This window comes from Panthera pardus, unplaced genomic scaffold (genome assembly GCF_024362965.1).
Source record: "Panthera pardus isolate Hobbes unplaced genomic scaffold, ASM2436296v1 HiC_scaffold_24, whole genome shotgun sequence".
NCBI classification, from domain to species: Eukaryota; Metazoa; Chordata; class Mammalia; order Carnivora; family Felidae; genus Panthera; species Panthera pardus.
Window position 1 is genome coordinate 123415291 of NW_026526810.1, and position 23555 is coordinate 123438845.

The following is a 23555-nucleotide window of genomic DNA, read 5'->3' on the forward strand; positions in this document are numbered from 1 at the left end:
GCATCAAACAGAAAATAGAGACAAACTTCATTAAATGGCATTCTGCATCAGACCTTAAAGCCGGCCAACTCCCCACACATACAAAGCTTAAAACAATCATTTTCTAAAACGTGCCAAGCATGATGCTGGGTACTTTCTCAGACAGTTAATATTCTGAGAAGTCTCTTTAGTCAGGGTTCTCCAGAGAACGAACTAGAGCTATATCTAAATCTATAGATGTATGTATATTTGGGGGGTGGGGTTGAGATCTATTTTAAAGAATTGGCTTATGTAATCATGGAGGTGCATGTCCAAAATCTACAAGGTAGGGGCGCCTGGGTGGCGCAGTCGGTTAAGCGTCCGACTTCAGCCAGGTCACGATCTCACGGTCCGTGAGTTCGAGCCCCGCGTCAGGCTCTGGGCTGATGGCTCAGAGCCTGGAGCCTGTTTCCGATTCTGTGTCTCCCTCTCTCTCTGTCCCTCCCCCGTTCATGCTCTGTCTCTCTCTGTCCCAAAAATAAATAAACGTTGAAAAAAAAATTAAAAAAAAAAAAATCTACAAGGTAGGCTAGCAGGCTAGAGACTTAGGGAAGAGTTGCTGACAGAATTCTTTCTTGCTTGGAGACCAATCTTTGTTCTATTAAGGTCTGCAACTGATTGGATGAGACCCACCACATCACGAAGGGTAATCTGCTTTACTCAAAGTCTAACAATTTAAATGTTAATTCCATCAAACAAAAATACCTTCATAGAAGCATCTACAATAATGTTTGACCAACTATCTAGGTACCATGGCCCAGTCAGGTTGACTCATAAAATCAACCATCATGAACCTGTGATACTGGCCAAGATGAAGAAATGAGCTTCAAAACATCTACAACTTTCAGGGTGCCTGGACGACCCAGTCAGTTAAGCATCCAACTTCAGCTCAGGTCATGATTTCATGGCTTGTGAGTTCAAGCCCCACGTCGGGCTCTGTACTGACAGCTCAGAGCTTGAAGTCTGCTTCAGATTGTGTGTGTGTGTGTGTGTGTGTGTGTGTGTGTGTGTGTGTCTGCCCCTCCTACTCCCTCTCTCTCTCTCTCTCTCTCTCTCTCCCTCACAAAATGAACATTTTTAAAAACTACAATTTTCCTTACTAAACACTACAGGGTTGTCATTTGTCAATATTTCCAAAAGCCCTGTGTAATCTGTTTTTATTTCTAGGAATAAAAATTATTGAATATAATTTAAATATATGAAAAGGAAGCTGTCAACACTGAAATACAGAAAAATCTCATTAATTAGATTAATTCTGACCAAGACTGGCCAGAGAAAAAGTCCTGAATTACTGGATATTCAAAGATACGCAAGCTTATTAAGTACAACTATATATTCTAGCCAAAACAGGATCACTACACATTGGCAAGTCAATTTCCTTCTGGATTTGTTTTAATAATCAGATTTAAATTATCAGTAAGCAGCGCATTGATTATTGATATGGAAATAGGTGTCAAATGAACTTTCAAAAATGTTTTCTCAGGGGAAATCAAGCATGTGTTATGCAGCCTAGTTTTTCATAGCAATGAATGTAACCTTTCAAGCACATGTCTGACTTGGAATACATTCTACATCGGTGAGGTCCAAATTATTAAGATTCTTCTAAGTCTAACAATTTCACTGAGCATTTGGCACAAAATTTGCCATTAGTGCAATTCCAGAGAAAAGGCGAGAAAATATCCCTTGTCTTCTAGGGTGAAGAATGCTCCTTGTAGCGTGGTCACTAGCATTCTTGAGGGGAGGAATATCTCAGGAGGACATATAAGCAAATGTCTAGCTCAGGGCCTGAACGAATGCCTGCCGGGTAAGAGGTTGAGCGCTCTTGGAGGAGGCCACACCAAAGAACAATCTGCAGGTGGATTCAACTGCAAAACCGTTTCATGATAGACAAGAGACAGAAACAACAAATGAGGGCAGTTTATCAAAGGGGGAGTAAAGGGTGATTCTAACAATAAAACTAAATTGATGGAGTCTCCTCTCAAAGAAGTTTTCTTCGCAAAATTCCAAAGTTCTTCTACAAACATGACTTTGCCCGTGTGTAGCTTCAGCCCCCCTCTTTTTATTACCAGAGAGACAGTCTAAAAAAGTTCTTTGAGATCTTTTAGTGTGTTCTACACACAGGACATGCCCAGCCTTTAACTTCTTGGCATCACTGTGTTTAACGCTCTTCCTGGATAATCTGTACATTCAAGACTCTGCTTTGTTTGTTTGTTTAAGGCTTCAAATAAGTAACATATAACGGAATTACTAGAGTTAGCCAAACTCTTCTCAATTTCAACTTACCCCATTCCCCATCCTTTTTGCCTTCAAATGCATTGACTAATGATTGACTTTGCCTCTTCTGTATAACATGTGTTGGTAAAAAGACTGGGATTCCATCTCCTATTAAAAAAAAAAAAAAACCTGTCGGGCAAACAGGGGGTGTGGTTTAAAGACCTCTGTAAGGATTCTGCTTCTGGATGGACCTCAGAACTGAACAGCTTTGAATACACTGCCCAGGTATTTATATTTGTTTAGAACGGCCCCAAAAGTCAAGAGCAGATATCTTCTGGGCATTGCCCTGAGGTAATAGGTGGGAAGCCAGGAAAAACCTGGGTTCAAACCCTTGCTTTGGCACTGAGCAGGTTAGGTTACGTAGGCCAATCAGACCCTCAGTTTTATCATGAGTCAAATGGCACCACAGGCTCCACGTGCCTTGCAGGCCTATCTAGAGATAACGTAAGTGTGAATGGCTAAGCACCGTGCCAGTCACATGGTGGGCACTTCAGAAACGTTGGGTTTCTTAAGATTAGAAAAGGAAAAATAGGGGGTGCCTGGGTGGCTCAGTTGGTTAAGTGTCCAATTTCGGCTCAGGTCACGATCTCACGTTTCATGGGTTCAAACCCCACGTTGGGCTCTGGGCTGACAGCTCAGAGCCTGGAGCCTGCTTCAGATTTTGTGTCTCCCTCTCTCTCTCTGCCCCTCCCCTACTCGCACTCTGTGTCTCTCTCTCTTGAAAATAAATAAACATAAAAAAAATTTTTTTTTAAAGAAGAGGGAAAATTGGGGCTGTAGAATTCAGGTCGTTTGAGAGAATGGGTGTAGGAAGAGGAATCAAAAAATAAATAATTTATTTCTCAGATTGATGCAACTTTTTCATGAGAAGTTTGCCACATTCACTTCCAGTTTTGCTAAAGAGAAGAAAGACAGATATCCAAGCTGGCTGCCTGTGAATTCAACTCCATTCTCGAAGGCCACGCTGCCTCGAGACACGCAGGGACACGCAGGGGTCTTCCTGTACAAGGTGCAGAGAGAAAGATGCATCTTCCTAGTAGGGGCCAGAGGGGTCTTGAAAGCCCTGCTCATACCCGCTGCTAATGCCAATGGTCATCCCACTTTTCTTCCACAGCGCCCACTCCCCTGCCTACCTTCCTTTGCCCACCAAGCATTTGCTAAAAATCCCGGCAGCTTATTTCCATGCAACATTAAAAGGTTTCTACCAAAAGGGAGAGGAACATCAAACACCATCCAAACTTGGGCCTTTACTGATTGTGGGGACATGTCTGCCCACATACTTTTGATATCAGAGCTAAAAGAATCATCTGGCAAAGCAAACCCCCAAGGGAGAAGAACCTCGCGCACTCTAGTGCTGGACCGTGGAGTATACAGAGGTGGATGCTGAAATTCGTTTGATGTATTTATGGCACCTTCTCTGTGTGATGCCTTCAAAGAATGGGATAACCAAATACCACAAAGCCTCCTCAGAAACGCACTATGGGCCCAATAAATACATACATAATCTGACATTTCTTTGACATTTATTGGCTTCCCAGAGGCTCATATGAAAGACAGGCCACTTGAATGTTAAACAGTGTCCTACTGACATAGTTGGGGTTATTGTTTAAAGACATTTTTATCTATGCACTATCTCTGCAAGACAAAGTAAATAAAAGGAACGCGTGTTGAGGAACAGCAAACATGGATATTGGTACCAGCTTGAAGTTGATGGAAACAGACACCCATTTCTTCCCTGAGAACTGGGGAAGCAAAGGGGCAGAATGTAGTCCCTCCCCCAGGAGTCTGACCTCCCATCTTGTAAGAAAGAATCCATTACTCTAAAGGTTTAATGGCATCCAGTTCGTTTGGGGTGAATTTAACAAACCGCATTAGCCAGTACATAAAGGCTCTCTTTGATATAGGTGACGATTGTGCTATGAATTACTAACAGAACTTCGGGGCTCAGAACCAAGTCAGGTGTTTCCATTGGAACCACCTGCACCAATAGTGAGCGTAAAATCCCCGGGGAGAAGCGCCAGGCTGAGGTATCGACGTGCTTCCTTTTGACATCTTGCACCAATATGCTACGACCCATTGAGGAAGCCGTATCTCATCTTCAAATGGCTGGCCTTTCTACTGCAGGTCTTAAAAAATGCTATTTGTAATTGTAACCAGATTGTCCCCCCAAACACACCATAGAATGTGGTAATAAAGGTAATGTTCTTCTATAAAACAACGGTTTCATAAAATGATCAGAGCCTGGCCCGGTGTCCTAAACACTTACCTACCCCCTTAAAGTTTTGGATTAGATTAAAGTGCCATGGGGACATAACTGATGTAATGTTTCAAAATCATAAATGCAGGGGGAGGGATTTTAAAGCTGGATAATGGAGAGAATGGAATAATGCAATAAAAGCTGGCTCAAACGCTGAGTCCGTGATACTTGATTTATTGTTTTAATATAATGCTGTAAAGGCCATGCTTGAATATACAGCAGTATTTTATTTATCTGATAGTCATGATCCTAACAATGGGTGTTTCACAACGGCTTTACTGGAGTTGGTGGTGCACGCACCACCAACTGGTGGTGCTGGTTTCGGGACGCTCCCTGAGAAAGGTAACGGAACAGCAGGGAGAGGCTGACAGGCCATGTTTCAGGGGTACCTGAGAGCCCCTCTGAAAAGTACAATTCCTCACTTCTCCAGCAGGGCTCTGCAGTTTTATGAACTTCTCCCAGCCTGCAAAGCTCAGCACATTGTCCACAAGATGAAGACCCTGATGAACAGCCCCCAGGACTGGCCCTGAACTTCGAGTTCTGAAGCTAGCAGCAGGGAGCACACACCAGCAGGGGAAGAGGGCCGGGGCGGGGGGGGGGGGGGGGGGGGGCGGGGAGGTGGGAAGAAAGCAGCACCCCCACGTTCCTTGTCTTCCTGAAGACCCAGCTCTGCCTTCTCGTAACATGCCAGCAAAGATACCCTGAACTGTGGGTCCAAAGTCCCGCTTCATTCTGGGGAGCTTTGCCAATCTTCAACCGAGAGATGAAAAATTCAGCTTGATGTGTTGGCCTTCTTTATTAAAAAAAAAAAAAAAAAATCAAAACCCACCACCCATGAGCTATTTCCAACAGTTCACGGTCAGACTGCCATGGCAGGGTCCTTTATTGCTTCCTCAGCAGCATGGTGCAGCGACTAAGAGAAGCTCTGGGTTCAAACCCTGTTTGGTTCCCTCCGAATTTTATGGCCTCCTTCTGATTAGTGGAAACTCTCTAAGCCTTAACTTCTTCACCTTTTCCATGGGAATGAGATTACCCACCTCAGAGAAGTTTCCATAAAATATCTATAACCAGTAACGTTGGAGAGGTTTTCAAGGGTTAGAATCAAAACTCAACACTTCCCTTTATGATGTCATCGGGGGAAGGGGGGGGCAGGGGGGGATGTTGTTTCTTTGTACTTGGTAGAAGTCTGTCTGAAGCACGGCCCGTAACACGTGCACCTTAGATCATAAATGTCCTCAAATCACATCTCAAATACAGTCTCAATTCAGAAATTGGAAGGTCCGGTTCTAGACAACAATCACATTTGACTTGTCTTCAGATCTTCTCCTTTTCCCAAGCCAGTGTCCATCCCATGAGGAACTCAGTCCCTCTACATGATCCTCTTGGGAAATCTCCTTTTAAATGACCCCAGACCCTGACCAGTCTGCACCTCCAGCTCACCATTCATATACCTTTGACCTACTTCCCTACCACCTTCTCCCTCACCTCGCCTCTCCTCCCTCCTGCCCACTCTCCCATGTCAGACCCCATCTCAGCATGCCCCCCAAATGACAAGCAGACAACCCACTCTCTAAGTGGTCTCACTGAAGCCCTTTAAGGGGGGGGGGGTACATTGGGAGGGATCTGGCACCAGCTGCCTCCAAAGAAATCCTATTCACAAACCCACGCTCTTTACCCTTTTATATCCTACGGGGGGATTTTCCCACCATCTAATGCCTGCACCCTTAAACATCTGCATATGTTCTGACATCTCACGTTGGAATTTCATATCCAAAGTGTCCTAGTGCTTCTGTTGAAATTTCCAGTTTACTCCGTATCACATGTGTGCAAGTGGTCAACACATGCCTGGCATACAGTAAGTACTTAATAAATGTGTCTATCCATAGTAATAATGCAAATCGTAAATTACAACACTTAGCACAACAACATCAAGTTTGAAACACAGATCAGAGCATGTCTCCGCTTGGCTAAAATCCTCCAATGTCTTCCCACCGTGCTTAGACTCAACCCCCCTCCCTGTCATTCACGCACTAGCCCCTGCCCATCTCCCAGACATTAACTCCTACCACATGCTTCCCTATACATTTCCTCCAGCCTCACTGGACTTATTATGCTGCTGTCTCCCCAACACTCAAGCTCTTTCTTATCTCAAGGCCTTTGCCCTCCTGCTGCCACAGCCTCAATACTCCTGCCAGATCTCTCTGTTCTCAGATCCTGGCCAAAGCAGCCTACCTGGCCACCCAACTGGAGTAGGGTTCCCTGTCCCACCAATTCTAGGCACAAATGAGCCCATTCTTATAAAACCTTTTCTTCACAGCAATTTCCACAATCTGAAACCGTCTTCTTAACTTTTCCATTTGCCAATATTATGGACTAAATGTCAGTGTGCCCCTAAAATGTAGATGTTAAAGCCCTAACCCCCAGTGCGATGGTATTTGGAGGTGAGGCCTTTGGAAGGAAATTAGATTTAGATGAGGTCATGAGGGTGGGGCCCTCTGATGGGATAAGTGCCCTTATCAGGAGAGGAAGAGAGATAAGAGTTCTCACTCTCTGGCCAAAATGAACAAATCAGGAGACTATAGATGCTGGAGAGGATGTGGAGAAACGGGAACCCTCTTGCACTGTTGGTGGGAATGCAAATTGGTGCAGCCACTCTGGAAAGCAGTGTGGAGGTTCCTCAGAAAATTAAAAATAGACCTACCCTATGACCCAGCAGTAGCACTGCTAGGAATTTACCCAAGGGATATAGGAGTACTGATGCATAGGGGCACTTGTACCCCAATGTTTATAGCAGCACTCTCAACAATAGCCAAATGATGGAAAGAGCCTAAATGTCCATCCACTGATGAATGGATAAAGAAATTGTGGTTTATATACACAATGGAGTACTACGTGGCAATGAGAAAGAACGAAATATGGCCCTTTGTAGCAACGTGGATGGAACTGAAGAGTGTGATGCTAAGTGAAATAAGCCATACAGAGAAAGACAGATACCATATGGTTTCACTCTTATGTGGATCCTGAGAAACTTAGAAATCCATGGAGGAGGGGAAGGAAAAAAAAAAAAAAAGAGGTTAGAGTGGGAGAGAACCAAAGCATAAGAGACTCTTAAAAACTGAGAACAAACTGAGGGTTGATGGGGGGGGGGGGGGGGAGGGAGGGGGGAGGGGGGGAGGGAGGGGAGGGTGAGTGATGGGTATTGAGGAGGGCACCTTTTGGGATGAGCACTGGGTGTTGTATGGAAACCAATTTGACAATAAATTTCATATATTGAAAAAAAATAAATAAATAAAAGTTCTGAACCAAAAAAAAAAAAAAAGAGTTCTCACTCTCTACCTGTGAGGACACAGTGAAAAGATGGTCATCTGCAGGCCTGGGGGAAGGCTCTCACCAGAAACCAGCCGTGCTGGCGCCCAGCTCTCAGACCTCCAGCCTGCAGACTCTGAGAAATAAATGTTATTTAAGCCACCTAGTGTGGTGTTTTGTTATAGCAGCCCAAGCTGACTAAGACAGTTTATTATATCCTCCTTCTCTCAAACAATGAGTGACTCCCTTATGATTTCCATCCAAACAAAAACATCTCCCTCTTCCCAGACGCATGGAATTATCCCAAGACTATTATGTATGATAAGGGGACAATAATAGCGATTAACACGTATAGAGTATTTACATGGGAGACAAATGACTTTATGGGTATTAGCCCATTTAACAAACCCTAACGTTGGTACTATTATTAGGCTCATTTTCTACTGAGTAAACTAAGGCACAGAAAAGTTCAGTAAGCACTGTCGGGGTTACATAGCTAATAAGAGGTAGTTTCAGAATTGGAACACAGTCTGGCCCAGAACCTGGACTGTTACCCACCGTGCAGTCTGTCATCCTGTACTTCCTATCACCTCTACGCTGGGAGTGGAGGTCCGCCAAAGTGATCACCTCTACACTGGGAGTGGAGGTCCGCCAAAGGGGGGGAGCGGGAGGGGACAAACACCATCACCTCTCCCCACTCCACCCATTCTGTCTTTCCAAGTCCTCGGCACGGCTACAGATTTAAGACTGATTTTTTTACACAAATGCACAGAGTAGTCATAAATTTATAGATTTAAGACTAAGTTTTTACCATTCAAATTCTTTTTAGCTTAATCATCACTTTATGATGTTTCTCCGAAATCTTTCTATCAACATCTGCTTGGCACTAGCTTAACTGCTGGACGATGAAATATGCGAACTGCTTGCTTGTGGTATCACCCACGTGCATGTTGCATACCCATGGGCTGGGGCGACTTCTAGATCAAGTCAATGAGAGCTTCTCTCAGTCTCTTTCCTTTCCTTTCTCTCTCTGTTTTGTTGTTTGTTGTTTGCTGTTTTTTTGTTTGTTTGTTTGTTTGTTTCTGAGACAAAGCAGAACAGAACTATAGGAGCAGGCTCCAACACATTTCTTTCTGGGCTCTATGAAGACAGTGACCATTTGGTGAGAATGTCTTGCAGAGAGGTAGTGGAGTTTAGTGGTTTAAAGTGTGGGTTCTACAGCCAGGCATGCTCTCAATGCCCACTTGAGATTTTGAGCAAGTTACATCTCTCGGTGCCTCCTTAGTTCCCCCATCTGAAAAATGAGGATATATATTCATCATAGAATAGCCCATTAAATGAGTTAATATATACAAAGTGTTTAGAACAGTGCTGATAGAAAAGTGCTATATAAATGTGATAGGCCTGTCAGTTTGCGGCAAGCAAGTACAAAAAAAGGGATGTGTCAGAAGAATGGGGGAACGCCCCCAAAAAGTAGGAGAGTGGCTCAACCAGCCCATGGATTAGTACAAATTAGATGAAACGTAACCCCAAGACAATGCATTTACAGATAAAAGGTTTGCTGAGTTGGGATGAAACATGATCGCCCAGGGCGGAGAAGAAGAGGAGAAAATGCTTTCATTTTAACAAGTACATTTTTTCCCTCTTGTTTTTCATTTGCGGTCACAGATTCTAAGTGCCCACAGGTCGCTCCTAAAGAAGCTTCCAACCTGTACAAGAATCGCCCTCTACCAGGTCCCCCAAGGTGTCCACATCCTAATTCCTAGAACCTGTGAGCATTACTTCAAATGGCTAAAGGGACTTTGCAGATGTGAACAAGTTAAGGACTTTGAGAGGGGGAGATGATCTTGGGCTATGCAGGTGGGCCCAACGTAATTGCAAGAATCCTTTGATAGAAGCAAGAGATTGGAGTGATGGGTGAAGGGCCACAAGCCAAGAAGGGCCTCCAGGAACTACAAAAGGCAAGGAAGCTGATTCTCCCTGGATTCTCCAAAAGGAACTGGTCCTCTGCCAGCATCTTGACTTTGGCCCAGTGAGACTGATTGCAGACTCCTGGCTTCCAGAACTTTAAGAGAATAAGTATGTGCTAAGTCCCCAAGTTTGTAGTGATTTGTTACAGCAGCAACAGGAAACCCATAGAGGCCAGAACACCACTGATTACTGGTCTCTGACTACTGGAGAACCACTGGTTAGTGGTTCTCCAACTCTGTACCTTTGACACACTGATGACTCCCAACCCAGTTGTTCAACAGCTAAAAGTGAACAATGAATAAATCTGTTACCGGAAAATATATTGTTTTGAAAACATAATTCCATTGTCTTAGTCCATTTGGGCAGCTGTAACCAAATACCACAGATTGGGTCACTTAAAAACAACAGAAATTTGTTTCTGATAGATCTGGAGGCACCAAGATGGAGGCACCAGCATGGCCGCCTGCTGCTGAGGGCCCCCTTTCTTGTTCATAACTGGCTCCTTCTTACTGTGTCCTCACATGGTGGAAGGGACACTGTTCTTTCTCTGTGGAGCCTCCCTCGCAAGGCACTAAACCCATGACTTCAGCACCTCCCAAAGGCCTCACTGACTAACAACCACCACCTTTGGGGATTAGGATTTCAACACGTGAATTTTGAGGGGACACCTTCAGACCACAGCAGCCATTAGGCTTTTCTCTATGTATTTTCGTTACATTTAACCGTTACAATAATTCCCTTTCTATGAGAGCAAACACATTTAAAGTGGTTAAGTCATTCGTCCAAAGTCATAAAGCTAATGAAATAGCCAAATGGGAATTCAAACCCTGTTCGGGTCCATAAATAATTACGTTGAACTAAACAAATATATAAAATTTAAGTTTTCCCTCGGTGGTTTTTCTTATGAGATACACTGTCACTTCTCCGTTGGCACAAAAGAACTTGATTTAAAAAAAAAAAAAAACAATATTAACAGCAAAGCTCAGAATCATCAATGCCTAAGATCAAAGCACTTCTTTAAAAACACTAGGTACTTGGGGGGACGCCTGGCTGGCTCGGTCGGTTAACCATCAGACTCCAGCTCAGCTCACGATCTCACGGTTCGTGACTGCAAGCCCGAGCTCTGCACTGACAGTGCTTGGGATTCTCTCTCTCCCCCTCTCTCTCTTCTCCTCCCCAACTCACACCTTCTCTCTCTCTCAAAATAAATAAATAAACTTAAAAACAATAACAACACTAGGTACTTGGACTTGTAACGTTGCCTTGTTGAATGGAATGTACCATTTAGTTCTATTCAATATTTCTAAGCATTGTAAACTGGACACCAATCCTGAGTGCCCTCTGGGACTGCCATCTTCCCATAAGTGCCTGCTATCGTCAGGTGCCAGGCCGTGATAAGCATTTAATTCTCACAACTACACTAGGATGCCGGTGATGTTTATTCTTCCCATTTTACACACGGGGAAACTAAGTCTGGGAGTTTAAATAACTGGCCTAAAGTCACCCAACATAGGTGCAGCAGAGCCACTGTTGGAACCAATGGCGTGTGATTCCAAAACCTGTCCTCTTTTCTGTAATCCCCCTGAGAGGAAAGCAAATTACACTCTATCCCCTTTTGCCCCCAAAACTGTCATCTAGAAGGACATTCCCACCCTCAGTCCCTCATGAGGGACTGAGAGGTAGCAGAAAAAACCAGGTCTGAGGAGAGACGTGGAGAAGAAGTCAGAGGTGAAAGAGAACTACTTAGTTCCTTGTTTTGTGGGGTTCCACGAAGAACACAGTGACTTCTAGGTATTTTGCTGAGCCCAAGTCTGTTTGCCTGTGAACTCAACCCCCTTTCCTGCGTCTCACCTCCGGGATCATAGGCAACAAACCTACTTCCTCTCTCACCAATGGACCTGATGTGCCTCCCTAACTGTTTGTTTCTGAGCTAAACATATTCCTCTTCTTCAGATGCCCTTGACAGAATTATACAAGGTTGATAGTAGGTTTCTGTGTCAGAATCTGTCACGATCAGAGGTGACCCCCTACCTGGCTGCTTCCTAGACTTCAGTCATGCCAACTCCTATCATCTCAGCAAGATGGACGCCGCAGGATGTGGAAGGAGAGACTGGTCAAAGATTCTGTGTTTTTGCTTCCCTTTAGTTACTATTCAAGACAGTGTGATGTAATATCCAGGTCTTCCAGTGGCCGCTTCTGGCTCCTGGCTCCACGGTCCTCACGGACTTCGGTTCCGCTGCCAGGATGAGGGAGCTGAGTGGTGTGGTGGAGGAAGTAGAATCAGGAATCCAGGGTTCAAGTCCTGCCTTCTGAGCTTTGATCACCTCATCTGTGGAGACATTATCCTTTCTCACAGTAATACTTACCCCCTAGGGTTATTATCGGAAATAATGAGGAAATCACTACGTCTCTCAAATATAACTTGTAGGACATAATCAAAGAGCTGCTTCGGTTCTTTCTTTCACTGGCTTTTCCGGTTCATTCCAGGGGACTGGCTTTTTCTTTTCTTTATTTTCTTTACTTTTTTTTAATGTGTATTTATTTTTGAGAGCGACAGAGAGACAGAGTACAAGTGAGGGAGGGACAGAGAGAGAAGGAGACACAGAATCTGAAGCAGGCTCCAGGCTCCGAGCTGTCAGCACAGAGCCTGAGGTGGAGCTTGAACTTTCGAACGGCAAGGTCATGGGCTGAGCTGAAGTCAGATGCTTAACTGACTGAGCCACCCAGACACCCGGGACTAGATTTCTCTGGCCCCTGTACCAGATTTAGGGTAAGTGTCAGGATCCCTTGGACACTTTGAAGTACAGCAGACCTTTGACCAACACAGGGGTTAGAGGCGCTGACCCCCTACACAGTGGAAAAACCACGTATAACTTTTGACTTCCCAGAACTTAACTACTAATCGGCTATCATCTGCTGGAAGCCTTACCGATAACATAAACACTCGATTAACAGATGTTGTATGTTACACATATTATATACCCTGTATTTCTACAATAAAGTAAGGTAAAGAAAAGAAAATGTGATTAAGAAAATCTTAAGGAAGAGAAAATATACTTACTGTACTGTGAAAACTCCCTGTATAAGAGGACCCACTCACCTCAAACCCATGTTGTTGAAGGGTCAACTGTAATCGGAGCAGTCTTGGTCAGGTAATTCATATCTTTGGGTCCAAAGGAATAAATAAAACTTTCCACTTTTATGCCCTCCCTCACAACCTCTCCGTATTCACAGCTGGCTGAGCAGGCTGGCTGCCTGCCTGGGGCAAGATGACGTTTGACTTTTCCTTTCCCACCTTGCACATTTGTCCCTTCTCCTCAAACCTGCTAATCATGGTTTATGACCCTCCTGGATCAGAGTGTAAGGGAGGGAGAGAAGGAAATGTGTCTCATCTTGGGATGACCTAGCATCCACTTCTCTCCAGGAGTACTTCTCTGCGTCTCTGAAACATGGTGTCCTCACCCAATAGGTGAGCATTTCTCTCCTGTAGTTCTGTTGACTTAGATCAATGTTTCCCCTCCAGCAAGTACTTAGAGATCCAGACCTCTGCTTCCTCCCAGTTGCGAAGGACCTCACCCCTGCTGGCGGCCATCTTGATCAGGATCTAAGACATCTAAGATCGAAGATCTGAGACAACCCCACTGCTCACCAGCACAGCCCCCACCGGCTCCACAAGACTCACTACCTAGAGAAATGCAGGGAGGGCAGCTGGCCCCAAGGCAGTGGCAATTGCTCCTTCACTTTTTTCTGTCGCAACTAGCTAGCCAGCCTCTCTCACTCTGGCCTCTAGAGATGAGCCGCGCACCAGTACATCATGTTGCCCAAACTGCCAGAGACACATATTACATTCTCTGGGTGAATTCCTTGCAGCCCCTCTGGCCCCGAGAAGAATCCTTCCACCCTTCTCCCTGTCGGAGATGCTCACCCCACCACAGCTCCGCCTATCTCCCTCCTCATCCCCCACCCATGCATCTATCTTTCCAACCTCTTTGAGGCCAGTGGCCAACAGTGAGTCAGAACCCAAGACTGGTTTGCCTCCGTTTGTAAGTCTTGCTTGTGGTTTTGCATCTCACTTTGGACTGTAGCCTCTATTAACTCTATTAACTCTATTAACTCGAAGGCACAGCTGCAGTTAGAACTGGTAGAGCTCGGGGCGCCCGGGTGGCTCAGTCGGTTGAGCGTCCGACTTCAGCCCGGGTCACGATCTCGCGGTCCGTGAGTTCGAGCCCCGCGTCGGGCTCTGGGCTGATGGCTCAGAGCCTGGAGCCTGCTTCCGATTCTGTCTCCCTCTCTCTCTGCACCTCCCCCGTTCATGCTCTCTCTCTGTCTCGAAAATATATAAACGTTAAAAAAAAAATTAAAAAAAAAAAAAAAGAACTGGTAGAGCTTGGCTTCAACACCTCTTTACGATAATAGTGACAATGGCAGCCGATATTGATCGTCGCGGAGAGGCACCGAGCACTGTACCCGGTGCTTTGTGGCTCTCTCACTGGATCCTCACTACAACCCCATGAGGGAACTACAATGTTTCTTTCGCATAACAGATGAGGAAACTGAGGCCCAGAGAGGGTCTATGCCTTGGCTGGGATCCCAAAGTTCGTAAGGGGTGATGGTGGGAATAAAAAGCAGGTCAGTCTGATTCTGAGGCCAGTGCACCAACCTCCATCCTCACGCTAGGATGCTTGTAGAACCATCAAATCAGTCATTTATTTGATAGTCTATGAGAAAGCCTTTTGTAAAACTATAAAGTATTGCTCAATTATTTATATTGTTATTGTAGTTATAAAAAACAATAATTTTTTATTATTCCATTCTATCGGTATGGCTTTAGGCTGCTTCTATAAGATACATTAAACACTCCAAAATAATTTAAACCAGGGCTGGGGATTGGGAGGTGATTGAGTAAGTGCTACAGTGGCCATTAAAATGTCTTAGATATTAGGCATTAGGGGCGCCTGGTTCACTCGGTTGAGCGTTCAACTTCGGCTCAGGTCACGATCTCGCGGTCCGTGAGTCGGAGCCCCGCAGCCGGCTCTGTACGGACAGCTCAGAGCCTGGAGCCTGCTTCCAATTCTGTGTCTCCCCTTCTCTCTGTCCCTCCCCCGCTAGCACAGTCTCTCTCTCTCTCTCTCAAAAATAAGTAAACATTAAAAACAAAATTTTTAATGTCTTAAGACACTGAGGTGCCTAAAAGGGAATAGTCCACTATATTAAGATGACCAACTTAAATTGGCCGTCTTTCCCATGCATAATCTGTATCAATTGCCACTTGATTTGGAAAGCAAACCAAAAGAAGGGAATGTAGGCCACGCAAATGAGGTGCCAGCCCCGCTCTGTTAGTGACATGTAGCGTTACTGATCACGCAGAAAACAGAACACCTATGCTTTGCTTTGGATCCATACAAACCTCAGAAATATTTGCCCAGGTCCCCCAAAGGATTTACAAAGATAGCTTCCCATTAAAATCCTGCATGCATGTTGTATCAGCAGCTAGCAGGTAATGAGTTGCTTCTCCGTGCTAGGCACTGGCCCCGAGCTCGTCACGAGAATGACTTCCTTCAACCTTCTCAACAACATATATAAAACCATGAGGATTCCTGAGTAACAGAGGGAGTTTAGGATAGTCACTGTGGGAGGCAGAATAACTCCCCCAGAATAATTCTTGACATGGGGAGAGGATACTAAATTATCCAGATGGTAATCACAAGGCTCCTTAAAATGACAATGGAATCACAAGGATCCTTGAAAAATGGAAGAGAGAGGCAGAAGGCCAAAGTCAAATTCCAAGAGAGATTTGAAGATAGTATCTTGCTGGCTTTGAAGACGGAGGAAGGGACCAGGCCGTGAGGTAAGGAGCGCAAGCAGCTCCTGAAGACTGAAAAAGGCAAGAAACAGATTCTCCCTGGAACCTCCGCCGGGCACACAGCCCTGCTCACACCTCAATTTTAGCTAAGGAACACCCATTCAGATTTTGGACCTCTAGAACTTTCAGATAGTAAACATATACCGTTCTAAGCCACTGAACGTGTGTAATCTGTTACAGCCGCAGTGCATTCGTCAACTGTGGAGGCTGGATTTGGACTCTGGTGTGGCTGACTCCATATCCCATCCCTGCACTTTCTCACTGTTACGGGTTCAATTACATCCCCATCACCACCACTACCTTCAGAAAAAACATATATATATTAAAGTCCTAATCCCCATTATCTGTCAGTGTGACCTTAATCAGAAACAAGGTCTTTACAGACCATCAAGATGAGATCATTAGGGTGGACCCTAATCCAACATGACTGCTGTCCTTACAAAGGGTGAAATCCGGGCACAGACATGCACAGGGAGACGAGGACATGAAGATACAGGGCGGAGGAACAAGCCAAGGGACGTCTGAGGCTTCCGGAATCTGGGAGGATGGCCTGGAACATCCTCTTGCCTTGAGAGGGAGCATGGCCGTGCCAAAACCTTTATGTCTGGCTTCCAGAACTGTGGGACAATAAAAGTGGATTGCTCTCAGCCACGCGGCTTCCCGTACTTTGTCTCAGAAGCCCTGGGAAACTAGTGCACCCATGATGCAAAGTAGCCTCATTGCCCTTGAGTCTGGTCTCGGGCATACTCACCACATCTAACACTAGGAAGCCTACTGATAATGGAAAACAATGCCACCTTCCACTGGCGTGACTTTTTATTTTATAGAACACTTTGCACCAGTATTAACTTACCAGATCGTGCCACGATCTCGTAAGTGGGGCAAGGATGATGTCTCCAGGCTGGCTCTATGGTAGCAGCATGCATACAGTTCTTTCAGACACTAGCCTTAAACAGCCTGTCTCCAAATCCTGTCCCTGTCACAGACTCAGGAAATGTCCAACCTCCGATGTGTCTCAGTGTCCTTATCTGTATCTTCGAATAACAATCATACTTCCTGCCTCATAAGGTTCTTGAGATGGTTAAATTAGATAACACATGTGATTTTCTTCCCCCAGCCCATAATGAGCAACCCCCCCCCCAAAAAAAAAAAACCCATCTCACAAACAGGAGAACTGAAGCTCAGAGAATTTAAGTGATTTACCCAAGGACACATGGCTTCTAAGTCACAAAACCAGGACCAAAATCCAAGTCTCCTGGGGCAGAACTATTAGCACTATAATATCCTGCCTCTCTCTTATTTTTCATTTTCACTATTCTTTGGGTTTAAATCAATCCGAACCTTTTTCAATTCTCATTTTAATTCTGCTTTCCATGCCCACCCCAGTCAATAAAGATTACAGTTTCCACAAACCACTAACTCTTCTTGTCCAAGTTCTTTGATGAGACCCTCTATCCCGAGAAGTAAGTCACCTTATTGCCCAAGAGCAAAAGCAGTTTTCTCAAGATAATGCTTTCGCCAGATAAAACACCCAAGACGTAATCAGGGGGAAGCCACAGAAGCCCCCATCACCAGCCACCAAGCTGCTCAAACCCCCAAACCTTCCATGTTCTGTTCCTGGGTCTGCTTTGCTTAGTACGGCAGCTCCTGATAATTTACGAGCTCTTGCAGTGTTTGTAAATAAACTCAGTGTCCCACAGATTCAAAAGCTGCCTTGAGACCTCCTTTCCACCTTCTTATACTTTCTGCATTTATCCAAGCATTTCAGAAACTGGGTCTCCTTAAAATTATGGGATGCAGAATGAAAAACCCATCAGGATTTAATGACCATATTTCAGCATCTTACTGCTTAAAGAAACTTGGCTTTTTCAGAGCTTTTGCAATTGCGCAAACTGGAAGCAGATCAAAAAGGTAGAGCGAGAGTTTTATTTTATTTTTTTCCAACTGTCACAAATCATCCATCAAAGTTAAACTATTGATAGGGAGCAGAGAGACAGAAGGAAGAGTCAAGAGTGAGGAGGACTGGAGAATATTAAAAAAGACAATCTCTCACTCTAATAAAATACAATTAACTGAATTTCATCAAGGCTTCTATAAAAAATACACAAAGAATCAATATTAGGCATAAAACCCAAAAGTGGGTTGTTATCTCTAAACCAGAGAAAACATTTCATTAGGCTGAAGGATTTTATACTCCCATTGGGAAAATTGCTTTTCCCTGGTAACCCCTCCTTTGCTTACTTACAGAAACCCAATTGAAAAGTCAATCATCAAAATCACTTAGCAAATGTCAAAAGGTGCTGCCACTTTCTAAATATATTTGTTCCTTTATGGGAAGCTCTGGCACCTTGCCCGGTCCTGACCCACACTCTTCCATCGTTTTGCTGTTCCGACTTTTTCACGCTTTTCTTTTTCTGTTTGTCTGCTTGTTTTTGTTGTTGGAAACAGAAAGCCTGTTTTATAAGATTACGGGCAACAGCTTTTCCTTTTAACATTTCAGTGTTCTTTCACAGCCACGGACCGTGAGACCTCCCGTTGCCCAGGCTATAAATGAGCATCACTCCCAGGCCTGGCTGACCGGAAGCCTTTTCCAGGCTAATCAGACAACGTACAGTCTTTTCACATCTCATCTTAGAAAGGGCCCGTTGCTTAATTTACACCCTGGCCAGTAACAAAGCTGGTTCTGTGTATGGTCCTGCCAACCACAGATCAAAAAGTCACACCCTCTTCCACACAGGTGGAGGGGCGCCTGGGTGGCTCAGTCTGCTAAGCAACCAACTCTCGGTTTTGGTTTAGGTCATGATCTCCGGGGTCATGAAATCGAGCCCCGTGTGAGGCTCGAGCCTGAGCGTGGAGCTTGCTCAGGATTCTCTCCCTGTCGCTCCCTCTGCCCCTCCCCTTCTTGCACGCATGTGCTCTTTCTCTCCCTCAAATAAATAAAATAAAAGCAAAATAAATAAAACACGGGTGGGGCATATGCACAAAGACCCCAGGAGCAGAATTTGAAGATCAGGCGCACACACACACACACACACACACACACACACACACACACAACCAAAGCTGGAACTAAGAGAATTATCTGAAGATCTCAAGTCATAAATTACTGAGCCGGAAACATCATGATCTAAGACTACGATGCCTGGTTACCAAAAGCCGGGCTTCTAGTAAATTAGCCACCATTGTAAAGTAGCAACTCACTGGATACCTCTGACGTGCACCTGACATGTTTTAGCATTCTACTTCTGAATTCTGCCTTCCCTGGCTAGCTATGGCAACTGGGGCAGATGGCTGCATTTCCTGGGCATAGGGTACACACGTGATATATTTGAAGATGCTTTGTTTACCGTCAAATGCTTTACAAAGCCTCACACAATGACTTGTTCTATTTGTGGACCAGCCTGTGTGTGTATTCACTTATTGAGCTAACTAAATTAACCAGACTGTCTACATATTTCTAAACGACTTTGTCTTGGCTGGGGGGATGTATCCTAAAGATAACAGATGGTGACAATAGTGGACAGCTGCAGCACAGCCCTAGTCCCCAACGAACACGTCTGGCATCGGTCTCCTACTAATCCTTAAATTTGTAAAGCCACCTCTGATATTCTCAGGTCCAACCCTTTTCCCAATCCCCATGCCATTTCCGAAAGAACTTTCCATGATCAACAGAACAACAGTCTAAATCTTCACAGGACTTGTAAAAACAACAGTTGCCTTTGCACTAAAATATGTACCTTACACGCGTGTCATGGTATATTCCACTAGCATGGAACCTCCACGAAAGTCTTGTTTAGTATTGCCAACAGCTCACATGTGGCCTGGCACTCAGGTCGAAACATAATGATTTACCATATTGCATCCACAAAACATCACAAATGGAGTTGGAGTTGATATTAAGTCGTGGCAGAAAAAGAAGAAACTGACTACATCATACAACGGAGTGAAAATCATGACAGACCCATAATTAGCAGGATCACAGCTGGCTGGCTCATGCTATAGACGAAAGCCATTTAATAAATAAACATTCCCTGCCCTTTGAAGAATGTAGTTTTAGCCAAACAAAAGTTGAGATTAGCCAAGAAGAGGTAGTGGTAGCCAGCAAAGGACTTCTAGCCATAACATTAAACCTGCTTAAACAGCACACGATATAATTAATGATGGTATGAATTATAGTGAGAATGCCAATATAATTTACACAATAATACTAAGAATTATATATCAGATATATATACTATAATTTAGAATATTTTAACAGCATATTCATATCTATAAAACCATCTGAGTTCCAACCTCTGTTCAATATTAAAAAATCCCTCCTTTATGCCAAGAAAGGCCAGTATATTTTACCATGGTGATGCTGCCATCTAGTGGACATACTTTAGAAGGACGGCTCTTCTGTCTCCTGGAAATGACCCAAAAGGATTCCAGGTCCCGAGGTTCATGTCAGACATGCATTCTTCTTTTGGAGACCAATTTTTGGAATTCCTCATAAATTTCCCTGTATGTTTGCCCTTGTATTTTTACATTATCCCTTCCTCCTGTCTTCATAGGAGGATGTTTTCAATATGTCCGTCATACTCAGTGGGCCGGAATAGAACCTGGGTATCTGCTTTGGTTTAAAAATGAGAAGATCCCAAAGAGAGATGTATCCTCCTGGAAAGAAGCACCATCACATCGGCGACAGCCCGCCTTTTGTTCAGCTCCATGGTGTGCTTTTGAGAAACCAGACCTCAAACTGGAGACTTTTTAAATTTATTTATTTATTTATTTATTTATTTATTTATTTATTTATTTATTTATTTATTTTGGCCCCAGACATTTACGAACACTGTTATGTGACACAGATGTCACCATTTGGAAGGGGACATGTTACTCTAGTCCCTTCACACATGCATCGCTGCACCACTGAGGTCACACTCAGTGGTCAGAATTGACATGTGGGGTTCACACTTGTTTCCGGGCCCTCCATTCACTACAGCGCGGGGATCGTCACTTTGGGTGCACACTTGGAATCACCTGGGGAGCTTTAACAACACCGACGCCTGGGTTCTACGCAGATTTAATTGGTGTGAGGCGCTTCTGAGACCTTGGGATGGTCTGAAAGCTCTCCAGGTGACTGTAATTTGCAATAAAGCTTGAGAACCACTGCTCTAGAGAAAACAAAACACAGAGCCCTTGGATATGTACCTTTGCAGGAAAGGGCAGGAGACCAAGGCACCTGTACCCAGTCACCTGTTCCTTGTCATCCCTCACCTTAAGAACCACGGCCCACTCTGGCTTCCTTTAGGAGCCTCTGCTCCCGCGGCTGAATTTCAAACCCTGCTCCTTGGCTCCTTAATGTATACGCACGCACTGCGATAACTCATTCTTTGCCAAAGGAAGATAAATAAAAGTTAGGGAAATATTAAATTCTCCTTGCCTAAGGCTTTTTAAGCACCGTAAATGTTTCAAAGAGAAAGGGTAATTTAGAGGTTATCCATTCTAATTCCTTGATTTGACAGGCAACCATGCAGACCAGGGAAGGTCATGAGCTGGACATTGGTTATATGCCCTCGGTACGGGCCAGCCTCCTTCTCCCGTTTTTAGGTACATTGTGTCATCAACGCCTCCCTACCGGCCAGTAACATGGTCATTTTACAATTGAGTTGAGATTTCATGAGATTAAGTCACATAGGTAACTTTGGACATGGACTTGAACGTGGGTCCATCCAGCCTCTATACCAGGCAAAGTCCTGCTCCAAGAGCTCACGGTGGCCAGGTCAGACCTGAAGCCTCGGGGCCCTCTTTCCACCACACCTCGGCTGCCCTCCATGTCTGCCTGACTCACCTGCACTCTCCCTTCATCCAGCAGCTTACCTGCAGGCTCTAGTTAGAAACCCAAGTTACAGGGGTGCCTGGGTGGCTCAGTCGGTTAAGTGTCCGACTTCGGCTCAGGTCATGATCTCGCGGTCTGTGAGTTCGAGCCCCGCGTCGGGCTCTGTGCTGACCGCTCAGAGCCTGGAGCCCGTTCCAGATTCTGTGTCTCCCTCTCTCTCCGCCCCTCCCCCGTTCATGCTCCGTCTCTCTCTGTCTCAAAAATAAATAAACATTAAAAAAAAAAAAAAGAGGGGCGCCTGGGTGGCTCAGTCGGTTGAGCGGCTGACTTCGGCTCAGGTCATGATCTCACGGTCCGTGAGTTCGAGCCCCGCGTCGGGCTCTGTGCTGACAGCTCAGAGCCTGGAGCCTGTTTCATATTCTGTGTCTCCCTCTCTCTGACCCTCCCCCGTTCATGCTCTGTCTCTCTCTGTCTCAAAAATAAATAAAACGTTAAAAAAAAATTAAAAAAAAAAAAAAAAAAAAGAAACCTAAGTTACAAAACCCTTGACTTTTCTCGTCCTCCAATCCCCACAGCATCTTATTTCCCAGCCAGAATGAAATTGCCTCAGCTGACAACAGGGCAAAATTTAGAAATTGGGATAAATTAGGGAAAATCTACACGGTGTGGGTTTTCTCTAGTGACTCCGTACGCACAAATGTTTGCCATGTGTGTTTGTCAGGTTCTTGGAAGAAAGTGTGCGATCTTTACAGTATAAACAAGAAAACAACTCGACCCCTGTTTTGACCTCTGAGAAATAATCACCATTTTCATTTTGTTGTTTTTATGCATTTATTTCCAGTTGTGGTTTACAAATGTTTGTACTGTCTTTGCAAAACTGGAAGCATAATGTGGAATTTTTATCTTACATATCACCCTTACAAACTTAATCATGGCCAGTGTCCCCTGTCATTAAACATTTTTTGCAAGCGTATTTTCTTAATGCTTCAATTCCGAAGTGTGAGTATCCATAATTTCTTTACCAAGTCTTCTATCACTGGACATTAAGGTAATTTCTTTTTTTGAGAGAGAGAGAGAGAGAGCATATGTGTGAGTGGGGGAGGGGCAGAAAAAGAGGGGTACAGAGAATCCAGAGGAGTTCCCCATTGACAGCGGGGCTCAGACTCACGGACCGTGAGATCATGACCTGAGCCAAAGTCGGACACTTAACCGACTGAGCCACCCAGGCACTCCCTAAGCAATTTCTAATTTTTCACTATTATAAAGAACCCTGTAACAAATATCCTTACACACACATATTTGTCCCTAAAACTATATTTTAAACATATATAAACATACCTAATATTTATAAATATGTAAAACATATGATGTGCTGTTTTACACATCACCTATTGTATATAAAATAACATTTATAATATGTATACATATATGTATTTGCCAATGTAATAAGTGAAAAATGCAGTCTTTTTATTGAATTAAGCTATATACGTTTTCATAATATCTCGTATGAACTACAGCAACGGCAAATCCCGAGTAGTAATGATCCAACAATGTGTTGGACTCAGTCCTTGTTGGAGAAAAGCAGCTAAGATGCTCTCCTTGCCACAAACCGCTACAAAGCCCATCGTCCAGGATCCTCTGAGTAGAACTATTTTACATGCACACACGCGGGGTTGTTATATTCAGAGGCGTCGCACTCAAGGGAAACATTCCTAAGAATACGACTGGCAGCCATTTCCTCTCAGCTTGCTCTGCGGTGCCCCCATTTACCCAGCAGGAAAGGCAAGTTTGTGGTTTTAATTGTAGGGCAGAACTGGTCCTTTACTGGTCTAAGGCTGTTAACGTGACTCCCAGATGGACACCCACAGGGTTCTCCCGCTCTCAGCTCTCAACTCAGGGAAGTCCTGTGGAGCTGGGCATGCCAACGAGATGGCAACTGTTGACCCGGGCAACTTACACCCCCTATGACTCAGTTTCCCCAGCTGTTTAACTGGAATGTTAACTGACTTTATAGCGTAAATAGTACTTTATAAGGTTAAATGAGCTCA

General features: G+C 44.5%; 1 protein-coding gene across 3 annotated transcripts in view; it reads right to left on the reverse strand.

Moving 5' to 3' along the window:
• GALC (galactosylceramidase) overlaps positions 1–23555 on the reverse strand; it is a 151046-nt gene that overhangs the window by 39139 nt on the left and 88352 nt on the right. Inside the window, exon 17 of one of the 3 annotated variants that reach the window (XM_019461945.2) lies at positions 12132–12155. The exons of 1 other annotated variant lie outside the window; for it this stretch is intronic. In XM_019461945.2, coding sequence (XP_019317490.2) covers positions 12147–12155 — 9 coding nt within the window. In that variant the 3' untranslated portion in view covers positions 12132–12146. Of the gene's footprint in view, positions 1–12131; positions 12156–20196; positions 20346–23555 lie in introns of those variants that run through there. One more of the 3 variants, XM_019461944.2, reaches the window with a different exon arrangement.